Source organism: Gekko japonicus, unplaced genomic scaffold, assembly GCF_001447785.1.
Source record: "Gekko japonicus isolate JY-2015 unplaced genomic scaffold, Gekko_japonicus_V1.1 scaffold875, whole genome shotgun sequence".
Lineage (NCBI taxonomy): Eukaryota > Metazoa > Chordata > Lepidosauria > Squamata > Gekkonidae > Gekko > Gekko japonicus.
In genome coordinates this window covers 30,445-43,215 of record NW_015169200.1, presented here as the reverse complement: position 1 = coordinate 43,215, position 12,771 = coordinate 30,445, and the positions used below count along the sequence as shown (strand labels likewise).

Below are 12,771 nucleotides of genomic sequence, written 5' to 3'. Positions count from 1 at the left end.
GGCTTAGTGCCTCTGATTGTGGAGGTTCACCTTAGCGACCACGGCTAGAAGCCATTGATAGACTTCACCTCCATTAATCTATCTAATCCCCTTTTAAAGCTTTTTTATTCTTGTGGCCATTGCCACATCGCTTTGACAGCGAATTGTACATTTTAATCACTCTGTTTTTCAGCCAGCAGCTTAGCAAATCTCCCTGCCCACCCCTGGCCCGAATCAAGATTTGGCCCTTCCCGGCACACCGAGTTCACTTCTCCAGGTGGTTCTGCTGCAGGATTCCTCGCTTGCCCTCTCAGTCCCTCAGTTTAAAGCCTCTGCCACAGTGGCTCAGGGGCTCTCACAACGATAACAGCGTCTGTACTAGAGAGGAAAGCTGGTTGTTCAGGAGTCGTATCTTGCAGTCGTTTCTACTGAAGTCGGACCTTTCCCCCCGCACCCGTTCTAAGCATCAGAACCCCTGGTCCTCCTGAGGGACCGCCTTTCCCTGTACATTCCCCCAAGAGCACTGCGGTCTGGAACACAACACTGCCTGCCCCCCCCTGGGCCTAGGGACGCCAGGTTGGTGGTAACTAGGTGGCGCCAATGCTGTGGAATGAGGTCCCCACCGATCTCTACGGTACCTCCAGCAGTTCTGTAGAGCCATGAAAACTGAGCTGTTTCATCAAGCGTTCCAATAAGAACTGACTGCACCGGTTGGGTCACACTAGCACTTTATTACAGGATGCCGCTGTATTTATTTATTTAGTTTTATTGTATTTATTGGAATTGTATGGAATTGTATTTTAAATCTTGTATTTGCTGGTTTTAAATTGTATGTTGGTTTTAAATTGCTTGTAAGCCGCCCTGAGCCGCTTCGGCGGGAGGGTTTTTTTAGCCGCCTCAGCGGGAGGGCGGGGTAGAAATCCGATTAATAAACAAATTAATTAATTAATTAATTAAAGCGGCCTCCACCACAACCACGAGGACCAGCAGCTTTTCTAAACAAGGAAGTACAGTGCTACCATTCTTTGCCACGTGCTTCACTCAGAAGGCTAGCCAACCAGTCTTCCTTGTCACCCTCCGCATTAGGGACCTTGCTGTACGGCGGTGCATACCCCTTAGGGCAGGGGTGCCAAACATGCGGCTCGGGGGCCGGATTAGGCCCCCAGAGGGCTTCTATCAGGCCCACAGTGGAACTGGCTGTCTTCTGCTGCTTCTTCCAGCTCCGCTGCCGCTGTGTTATTGTAGGTTTGCAGTTTACAGATACACACCTGAACAGCAGACTCAAGATTGCAGCAGCTCAGACATTTTGATGCGATAATTCAGAGCAAGAGGTGTCACTTATCAGACACTATAAACGGAATATTGCAAGAGTGTTGATGTTTTAAGCATGTTTTATTTTAAGTTAAAAAAACCGTTTGTGTTTGTGTTTATATCTCCGCTACCCGGCATTACATTTTATGACACACATGGCCCGTCCCAACAAGGTCTCATTTATGTCAGATCCGGCTCTCATAACAAATAAATTTGACACCCCTGCCTTAGGGTATCCTAGCTTTAGTCCCTGAAATCATTCTGGAAAAAATGTACGTCTCTTTGCATTTGTGGTTGATGATTTTCCCCCCCCTTCTTGTTCTGTTTTTCCTCCCTTAGTGGCCCTTCTCTCGTTTCCTGTTCTTTCAGGAGCCCGCCTCTGCCTTTGCTTCGTTCCTTAACGGACTTGCCAATTTAGTCATGCTGAACAGATACAAAGCTGCCGTCCCGCCTTCTTCTCCCATGTACCATACCTGCATCGCCTTTGCTTGGGTAGGTGGTTTTTAAAGCTCACTTTTGTCCCTTGCGCGTTTCAGCTTAGCTGCACGATCCTGAGCGTGGCTCCTTGAAAATCCATCAAATGCATTTTAGTGAGGTTGGCTTCCAAGACATAATGTCTTTGATTCACTTCAGGAAGGTGGAGAAGTGGAACGTGTAAAGATGAGGTGGGATCTCTGCTACGCATGGGCTTGCTGGGAGGGAAGGAGAATCTCAGCAGGGTGTAGTGATTAAGAGCACGGACTCTAATCTGGAAGAACCGGGTTTGATTCCCCACTCCTCCACATGCAGCTGCTGGTGTGACCTTGGGACAGTTACAATTTCTCTTGGAGCTGTTCTCTCAAGGGCAGTTCACAAGCACCACCTACCTCCCAGGGTGTCTGTTGTGGGGAGGGGAGGGGAAGGGAAAGGAGATTGTAAGCCGCTCTGAGATTCATTCAGGTAGTGAAGGGAAGGGTATGAATCCAATCTCCTCTTCTTGATTGTATCAGTTCTAGTGTCTCCCTGAAGAAATGTAGCCTTTCAAGCACTGAGCTATGGTACAGTTCTTTCCATTGATATCCAGTTTTCCACACGTGGGGAAGTTATTTTCCATGGAAATACATTTATTTATTTATTTATTATATTTATACCCCGCCATCCTGCGAACAGGTTTAGGGCGGCTAACAGAAGCGGTACAATGTACCTAGTCGGCATAGCCATAAAAATTTAAAACTACATAAAATACATATTCATGTACATGTAATTAACAATGAATATATGCAGAGTACATCATGCGAAATGCTGGCCTGGATGAATCACAAGCGGGAATTAAGATTGCTGGGGAAAAGATCAACAACCTCAGATATGCAGACGATACCACTCTAATGGCAGAAAGTGAAGAGGACCTAAAGAGCCTCTTGCTCAGGGTAAAAGAGGAGAGCGCAAAAGTGGGCTTGAAGCTCAACATCAAAAAAACTAAGATCATGGCATCCGGCCCCATCACTCCTTGGCAAATAGAAGGGGAAGTCGTGGAAGTAGTGACAGACTTCACGTTCCTGGGATCCCAGATCACCGCAGACTGTGACAGCAGCCATGAAATTAAAAGATTTCCTTGGGAGGAAAGTGATGGCGAACCTAAACAGCATGATAAAAAGTAGAGACATCACCCTGCCAACAAAAGTCCGCATGGTCAAAGCAATGGTATTCCCAGTAGTCATGTATGGCTGTGAGAGTTGGACTATAAGGAAGGCCGAGCGCCGAAGAATAGATTCTTTTGAACTATGGTGCTGGAGGAGACTCTTGAGAGTCCCTTGGACTGCAAGAAGAACAAATCAGTCAATCCTCAAAGAAATCAACCCTGACTGTTCCCTGGAAGGCCAGATAATGAAACTGAAGCTCAAATACTTTGGCCACCAAATGAGAAGGGAGCACTCACTGGAGAAGACCCTGATGCTGGGAAAGATTGAAGGTCAAAGAAGACGGGGACGGCAAAGGATGAGATGCTTAGACAGTGTCATAGATGCAACGGACATGAAGTTGAGCCAACTTCAGAGGATGGCGGAAGACTGGAAGGCCTGGTGTGATCTGGTCCATGGGGTTGCGAAGAGTTGGACTCGATTGTGCGACTGAACAACAACAAAAAGTTTGACTGTGGATCCTGGAGGTTTTTTTGTCATCTTCTGGACATGGAGCAAGGGTCACTGGGGGATATGGGGGGGAGGTATTTGTGAATTTCCTGCATCAAGCGGGTTGGACTAGATGACCCTGGAGGTCCCTTCCAACTCTATGATCCTATGATCTGTCTGCCTCAGACTCAAGCGCCAAAGCCCAGACGCAGCTTTCATCTGCTCAGTTCAGACTAAACCTGCCCCAGACTGTGCTGTTTCAAGAAACTCAGGGAGTTGGCAGTTAGTTGGCATCCCTCAGATTCCTGAGTGAGCAACTGTGTTTTTTTTGTGTGCTGAACTGATTTTTTAAAATTTAAATATTTTATTTAATCGTATAACGTTACAGTCTTTCAACAGAACAGAGTAAAACCATTAATGTATACAGAATTGAACTACTGAACGGTATAATAAGGTTACAAACCATCAGTAAAATTGAGCGTGAACAGCTAAACCCAGTAAACTAGGCTGAGACGTTTGTTGGAACAACACAGATTTACACCAGCAGTGGAACAGTGTGCGAGACTAAGGAACAGATACAGTCTGCTCAGTGAGGGCCAAGAAGAGAGAGTTGGTAAAGGTAAAGGTAAAGGTTCCCTTGCTCAAAAGCCAGTCGAATCCGACTCTAGGGTTGCGGTGTTCATCTCCGTTTCCAAGCCGAAGAGCCAGCGCTGTCCGAAGACGTTTCCATGGTCATGTGGCCGGCATGACTAAACACCATGGCGCACGGAACGCTGTTACCTTCCCACTGAAGTGGTCCCTATTTATCTACTTGCAATTTCTTGCTTTCGAACTGCTAGGTTGGCAAGGAGCTGGAACTAGACACGGGAGCTCACTCCGTCATTCGGCACCCGGGTCTCGAACTGCTGAACTACTGACCTTTCACAACCTGCAGTTCAGTATCTTAACCAAAACATAGCAATCATTTCAGAGATCAGACCAACCAGGGGCAGATTAACCATTAAGCAGACTAAGCAGTGCTTAGGGCACCAGGGCCAAAGGGGGCACCACAAAGTTGGGAAAAGGGTGAAAAGCTTAGTTTGTACAGTATATTGTGTTATCCTATGAATAAATTTTTGTATGGCTGCAACCTGCATTGTCTATCTGGTCAGACAGGTCAACCACTAAAATGGACTGGGTCAGTGTGGGAAGGAGGGGGGCACCGAGATGGGTCAGTGCTTCGGGCACCAGTGAGCCTTCCTCCGCCCCTGAGACCAACGTTTGAGCCTTAGAGGTTGCCGTTTCTCTAGGAGACTAGATTGGCCTGAGGTATCTCTAAATTTATCCAGGTTGTACGTCATTTTATCCAGGATGAAGAAAACTTCAAGTGCCATTCTTGCAGCGATGGAATCGATGCAGCCTTCCAGTGAGATGCAATAAGACATTTAGCCACGATTAACATTAGCATACTTAGGTCTTGTTTTGCTTTGGAGATTTTGCCGTTTCCCCACAGATTAAGAAGAATTCGTTCTGGGAAAAGGGGAATCAAATGACCAGTGAGAGCCAATCTTATTTTAAGTGCTGGTTTTTAGGTTCACAGTTTAGAATGGTCTCCGCGGTTGCTTTTGTTCTCGTTGCTCGTGTTCGGCAGTTGCAATTTGTTTCGTACGCCACTCTGAGCGGCCTGATGGTGGGGTAACATTTTTCGGATCAGTAAGAATAAAAGAAGGGGGCTGAGAAGAAGCTTGAAGTCCCCCCAGTTCTCTGAGCCGGGGGTGGTGGATGCTCCTTTGCTGGACGTTTTCAAGCAGAGGCTAGACGACCATCTTTCGGGCATGTTGTAGGGCTATCTTTCGGCTATGCTCCTGCAGAGTGCAGGAGGTTGGACTAGATGACCTGCAAGGTCCTTTCCAACTCTAACATTCTGTGATTCTATGACTGTGGCGCCTATGGGCACGTTGGCACCTGCTGACACCTTTAATGGTGCCATAAACTTTGCCCACCAATGGGGTTATCGGTCAGGTGGAAGCTCTGGCCAGAGCAGGAGAGATATAAGCACAGTGATCTCTAGATATTCAACTGTGAGGCTGATACAATTGGTTCAAGGAACATAAACTGTGTAGGTCAGAGTTGAACCTCAAGGCATTGCATATTTTCTATGCAGAGATCAATTCGCTCTAGACAGAAACCAGTTAACTATATTGCGAGGCTTTATGGGACTGAACCAAAGAACAAGCTACTGTTCAAAGTATTACTATGGAGGTAACATATACCTAGGAGCTGCGGTGGCTCAAGTGGTTAAGATGCTGAACTGCAGGCTGTGGAAGTACCGGTAGTTCAGCAGTTCGAGACCCGGGTTGCCGCATGACGGAGTGAGCTCCCGTCTCTAGTTCCAGCTCCTGCCAACCTAGCAGTTCGAAAGCAAGAAATTGCAAGTAGATAAATAGGTACCACTTTGGTGGGAAGGTAACAGCGTTCCGTGCGCCTTGGTGTCTAGTCATGCCGGCCACATGACCACGGAAACGTCTTCGGGCAGCGCTGGCTCTTCGGCTTTAAAACAGAGATGAGCACCGCAACCCTAGAGTCGGATTCGACTGGCTTTCGAGCAAGGTTTTTAACATATACCTAAGTGTTCCTAGTCTCCCACGTTGGACAATTCCTGCCACATTCCCCCCTTCCCCCCGAGACTGTGAACATTTATGTCTCCACTAAAATTGTGTCCATCTGTCTCATTGCATCTGGTGCAAAGAAAGGGCTGGAGATGGGTGGCTCCGTTGCAAGTATGCAAGTAGAACATAAAGGCAAACAATTCATAATACAACTGAAACACATTCCAACTATTAAAATAATCAATCTGTCAGGTTCCTGGTTAAATCAGTTCTCAACACCAGCCAGTCTGTAGAAAGCTAACTTTATTGAGATAGTTGATAGATATCATCCTAGACACATCTATTGTTAGGACTGAAGTTAAACGCATGAAGGTTGTAGATATAGTGGGTTCAAGTAAAGGCACTAAAGATCACCCCACGGTATTTGCCCACTAGAACCGTCAGCTCCCCCCCCTTCCCTCGTAGGCACGTAGCCTTTACCTAGGGTGCGTCCAGACAGAAAGCTAATCCCACCATTATGCCGGCTCAAATTTGATCCCGATCTTTTAAATCCATCCTCGCACGACCAGACATCCCCCGGGGGAAGCGCCTTACCGTGTGCTGCTTCCGCTGTGGATGCTTCCGCTGTGGATTATCTAGATGGCGTCCACTGAATGAGGCGCGCACACGATGGCTTTTTTTAAAAAACAAAAGTTTGCACATGTGCATAGGCATGATATTGCATCCTTGGTTATTCGCGCATGCACAGAATCAAGATTTTTTAAAAATGGCGCCCGTTCAGGATGGTCAGACCATCCCGAACGGGCACCATTTTTTATTGCGCACTGGAACAATCAGACGGGAAAGTCCGTGAGTGGCCCGTCGGAACCAAAAACTCTAGATTTAAATCTAAATCTAAAGTAGTATCTTTTTAGTACGGCTCCTCAGCACGGCAAAACGGGATGCTCACGAAAGATGGACGTTTCCCATCAGCGTGGCAAAACGAGATGCTCACGGAAGTTTCCCAGATGTTGATGTCTAGACATTACATTTAAATCCATGAGGCACCCATGCCTCTCGCGGATCTAAAGAGCGTCTGAACGCACCCCTAGTAAGGAAAACAGGATCACAGACATTGTCTGAACGCACCCCTAGTAAGGAAACCAGGATCACAGACATTTGAGAAGCCAGAACATTCGGCATCACTAGGGTGACAAGCTCCCGGGCACATCAAAGAGAGCGATAGAGGAACCTCCTCTCCCAATGACAGGCGAGCTGTAAAATGCAAAATGCACAGGGAGTCTGACCCAATCCTACAATAACGAAACCCTTGAGAAGTGATTGGATCCATCAAGATACCTCAGGCAACCATCTCCCATAAGTCAAATGGCCTATCTAAAGCTACATTATGGAATGCATTTGCTGCGTCTTTGAGTTCCTTTAAATGAGTGGCAATACCTCCTGATGCATTTACATAAAAACATTCAGGAAGTGGGCGGGGCCAGGTAGGGCCTTGGCCCATCAAGGCTTCCGACTGACAGCTGGAGATCTGATTGGCCGTGGAAATTTTTTGAAAACGTCTCTTTGGCAGCAGCTGCGGCCACAGCATGAGGATCTTCCCTGTGTGACTGTAGGTCAGCTATGGTAGCCACTTTGTGGCCAGCTCCACCTCCTGCAGCAATCATTTTGTGGCCGCCATTTGGTGGCCATGCCCACTCCTCCATGTCAGGATTCTAAAGGTGCCCGCAGGCTCGGAAAGGTTGGGGACCTCTGCTTCCAACCCAGGTGCGTGCAAAAGAAGAGGAACCGTCATGATTGTGGCTTCCCTGTGGCTCAAATGGATGTGCTTAAAAGCACTCTAAACCCCCCCCCCCAAGTGCTAATCGGAGGCTTATCTGCTCTGTTTACCTTCTGACGGCACATAGAGGAATGTAAGAAACTTTTCCCTTGCTTGGCAAGCTAAGAGTGAATGATTTTATCTTGTTTTGTGATGTTTATATTGCCTGAAAAGTTAGCGAAAGATCCCTTCTACATACTGCAAACTAAACACCCAGTCTTTACAGGTTTTTTTGGCTATTTTGGCTATTTTTGCTTTCTTGTTTAAACCAAAAGCTGGGCAAAACTGAAAGCTGAGAAAATCCTTCTCTTTGAACGTAAAGAGAAGTTTATAGCTCGTTGGCTTGTTGCCTTAAGTAATTTATTGCCTTGTGTAAAGCTAATGGATGCCGGGAAGAGGGAAAACAACAACATTCCCGGCCGGCCAGTAGAAAAAAATAGCAGATTTTTTTCGTACCACTTTGAAAAAAGCATCACACCAGTATAAAGAAAGACGGCATCAAGACTGCTTTAAAAATGAAAATGCAGATTCGGCCGAAGGTTCCTGGAAACACTTCTCCTTTTCTGACGATCTCTGCAGCCCTTTGATTCTGGATCGAGAACCCCGTTAAGCTTGTGGTTCCAAGCGTTCATATGACCGGCGGGCACCTGGCTGAGCAGCTTGTTTTCATACACTTTTGTAGCATTCGTATGTCAGAGCCCAGCTTCAGCCTTCTGGTCTCAGGCTGCGAATACGAGTCAGCCTGTGAGTTCAGGATATCTTTTTTTGTCCCTCCTTCTGTCTACAGGTTTCTTTGAATGCCTGGTTCTGGTCTACAGTGTTTCACACTCGAGACACAAACCTAACCGAGGTGAGTGGCATCGTATCATGAAAACCTCTGCATAACCTAAGAAGCACTGGAAGGTTTGGGGAATGCTTCTTTACACAGCGAGTGATGAAAATGTGGAATTCACTTCCAGAGGACGGGGTGAGGACCACAGGCATAGACAGCTTTTAAAGGGGATTAGACAGATTCATGGAAGATATCAGTGGTTACTAGCCATAGTGACTAAAAGGAACCTCCACATTCAGAGGGACTAAACCTCTGAGCCCCAGTGCCAGGAGGAAACACCAAGGGTTTGGCCTTGATGCCCATTGTTGGACCTTCAGAGAAACTGGCTGGCCCCTTTGTGAGACAGGACGCTGGACTAAATGGACCTCTGGTCTGACCCAGCAGGGCTCTTCTGGTGTTATTATCAGGGGAAGGCCTTGGCCTCTCTGCCCTGTTGTTGGCCCTCCAGAGGAACTGGTTGGCCACTGTGTGAGACAGGAGGCTGGACTAGATGGACCCTCAGTGGTCTGACCCAGCAGGGCTCTTCTGGTGTTATTATCAGGGGAAGGCCTTGGCCTCTCTGCCCTGTTGTTGGCCCTCCAGAGGAACTGGTTGGCCACTGTGTGAGGACGCTGGACTAGATAGACCTCTGGTCTGACCCAGCAGGGCTGTTCTTACGTTATGTTCTTAGTTTGGGGTTTTTTTTTAAAGGTATAGTGAAAACCACTCCCCAGTTCCGTTGATAAAAAACGAATCCCTCTCCCCCCACCCCCCAGTACTTTAGGAAGAAAATGAGAAAGGCAATGAGAGTTGCTTCCAAAGAAGCGGGCATCTGGCCAACAGCCCTTCAAGCTCAACAGCTGGTTTCGTAACAAGTTATCTGAGTGCGTGCCACTTTATCGAGTAAGAGCGGCCACTGCCCCTGAGAGCTCCCATTTGACATGGGGGGGGGGTTAGAAAGGAGCTCGGGTAAAAGGGGAAGGATGTGCGCTTCGTTCAGTTATGGATATTTAGGTTTATTTTCAGCCGGATGAGAGGAGTGAGGATGATGCGCCAGAGGCTGCATTGAACAGGTGGGCTTTTAGGAACAGTTTGCAGGGAGAGAGAGAGATGGTACCTCCTGGGTGTTCCGGGAGGGATACTGCTGAGAAGTGAAGATCCTCTCCAGAAGCCCTGTTCTCTGTGCCTCCCCCGCCACGCACACACACACACTTGCAGAGGTGTGGTGGATGGTGACCAGAGACAGGGCTTTTCCAGTGGTGGCACCGCATCTTTGGCATGCCCTCCCTGCTGGAGGCTCACCTCGCGCCTCTGCTGCTCTCTTCTAGGTGCCAGGCCAAAAACATTTTTCTTTCCCTAGGCTTTAATGAAGGGGCAGATCTTGGGGGGGGGGATTACAGCCCATTTCTAGCCTGAAAACTGTTTTATGAAAAAATTTTAAGAGGGCAGAGCATCTGGATGGTTTCTCGATTGTTAATTTTTAGTGACTTTCATCCTGTTTCCAGATTTCATTGTGTTTTCTTTGGTTCAGGCACCTTGAGCAGGTTCTGTAGAGAGGCAACATGTGAATTTTCTAAATAGACCAATAGTCCAATTCTGAACCTCCGTTCACACTTCCTAGAGGGGAAGGCGCTTTTGACCATGAGAATTAGTACATAGAATCACACAGGGCTTTTTTTGTAGAAAAAGTCCAGCAGGAACTCATTAGCATAATAGGCCACACCCAGCAGCAGAAACCTATTAGCATATTAGGCCACATCCCTGATATCACAGCTCATTAGCATATTAAGCCGCATTCCTAGGTTACCATAGCCACACCCACCTTTTGCTTGTTATTCTGTTTACCTTGTTTGTTGTCAAAACCCAGGGCCTTTTTTTGTAGCAGGGACTCCTTTGCATGTTAGGCCACACACCCCTAATGTAGCCAATCCTAATGAGTTCCTGCTGTTGGGTGTGGTCTATTATGCTAATGAGTTCCTGCTGGGCGTGGCTGACTTGGGAGCCAGCCGGAACTCCGTTCCTGTGTGTTCCTGCCCAAAAATAGCCCCGGAATCACAGCCGGTCTCCAGGTTAGAGATCAGAAAATGGCTGCTTTGGAAAGGTGTTTATTTATTTATTTATTTATTGTTTCTATTTGTATCCCGCCTTGCTGGACACTCTGGCTCAAGGCAGCTAACAGGATTAAAATATCATAGAACAATACAGAGTTAAAAGAGTTAAAAATACAGTACAAAATTAGACAACATCAATTTACAGATTAAAAAAGACAAGCGAATAGATGGTGGTATTCCAAATCAGCCCAATGGTAGAAATAGCATCCAACCGGGTCCCAGGCCAGAAGATGTTCCAGGGCACATTCATCAGTGGCGGCTCCTAATCGAAAGCCTGGTGGAAGAGCTCCGTCTTGCAGGCCCTGCAGGAGCAAGGCCCTGATGTCCTCCGGGAGCTCATTCCACCATTGCGGAGCCGCCACTGAGAAGGCCCTGGCTCTGGTAGTAGTCAGCCGGGCTTCGTTCGAACCAGAGAGAGGCGATGTTGTGACCCTGACCTCAGTGCACTCTGGGAGACATATGGGGAAAGGCGGTCCCTCAAATAGGCAGGCCCCTGACCATATAGGGCAGTGGTGGCGAACCTATGGCACGGGTGCCAGAGGTGGCACTCAGAGCCCTCTCTGTGGGCACGTGTGCCATCGCCCCAGCCAGGCCCAGACCATCATTAAAGTGTCGAATTCTCTGCCAAATAATTTTAAGTCAATGAAAGCCTTTGGGATTGCTTTCCTTACTTTGTTTGGATCATATTAGGTTAATGTATGAGTTGTTTTTTTCTAAAGTAAAACCTCAGTATTCAGGTTAAATTGCCGTGTTGGCACTTTGCGATAAATAAGTGGGTTTTGGGTCGCAGTTTGGGCACTCGGTCTCTAAAAGGTTTGCCATTACTGATATAGGGCTTTAAAGGTTAGAACCCACACCTTGAACCGAACCTGGTACGCTATAGGCAGCCAGTGCAGCATCCTCAGCACAGGCTGGATATGGTCCCGTGTGGACCGTAATTATGGCACTACTAGGGAGCAAAGCCCATTGTGGACGAATACAATGGGCCCTAGAAAGGTAGGGTGGGTGGGTGGTAGATAGCTAGGTAGATGGATAGATAGATAGAGGGGGTTGGAGGGAGGGAGGGAGGAAGGAAGGAAGGAAGGAACGAAGGAAGGAAGTTTTTGGCTAGTGGCTTATCGATGCCGCTGCTCTTCAAGTGCTCCCCGGTTCCACTCACCCACCAGGGGGTTGTCAGCAGTAGTCTGACGTCTGAGGGGACCCGGTGCAGAGGCAGGGCTACAGCCTTTGTGTTCTGAGGTGGGACTTAGGCGACACGGCCAATGGAAGCTGGGGAAGCTTCTGACGGATAGTTCAAGCCTCCAAACACTGTTGGTGCGCATTTTCTCTCCGCTGCGTGACGCTGCGTCTTACTCAATTATATATAAGGGAGAGATAGTGAAGTCCCTCCCTATCCCAAACCCTGCCCTCCCCGGCCTCCACCCCCAAAATCTCCAGGAATTTTGCAAGCCAGAGCCGGCAACCTGTGGACAGACTGTCAGATCCGGCAGCCAGTCCGACACAGGGCTTTACATACATGGAAGTGGCAGCTCCTCTCAAGCGCACGTGCCACGATTTACACGATTTACACTCACGCCGGATTTCGGCTTCCAGGGGTGGCTAGACTGCGTCTCAGGAGCCAAGTGCAACTCTACCACGCCTATTGTGCGGCTCCCAGCAGGGCGGCTGGGGAAGTGAAGGGGAGGTGTGCCTCCCCAACCGGTCTTCCCTTCCCTAGCCAGTGTTCCCCTCCCTGGGTAGGCTGGGGGTGGGGGGAGCAGAGAAAGAAAGCAGTTTTAACTTTAAATGCGTTCTCCAAGCCCCCCCCCCCACTTGCTTGGAAAAAGCATTTGTCTCTTTAAATATCATTACCAAGATCTGTTTTTACCCCTTTTGTTTTTATTTCCGACAGTCTTCTTTAATGTTCACGTTAATAAAAAGCAAATCTGCATAAGAACCTAAGAGAAGCCAATGTCGGATCAGGCCAGTGGCCCAACCAGTCCAACACTCTGTCACACAGTGGCCAAAAATACCAGGGGCCATCAGGAGGTCCAGCAGTGGGGCCAGGACA

The 12,771-nt window shown here is 48.0% G+C and overlaps 1 protein-coding gene across 2 annotated transcripts in view; it reads left to right on the top strand.

The window, feature by feature from the left end:
• PGAP3 (post-GPI attachment to proteins 3) overlaps positions 1-12,771 on the top strand; it is a 26,090-nt gene that overhangs the window by 4,807 nt on the left and 8,512 nt on the right. Inside the window, exons 3-4 of one of the 2 annotated variants that reach the window (XM_015416331.1) lie at positions 1,630-1,782; positions 8,587-8,649. In XM_015416331.1, coding sequence (XP_015271817.1) covers positions 1,630-1,782; positions 8,587-8,649 — 216 coding nt within the window. The remainder of the gene's footprint in view (positions 1-1,629; positions 1,783-8,586; positions 8,650-12,771) is intronic. The other variant, XM_015416330.1, reaches the window with a different exon arrangement.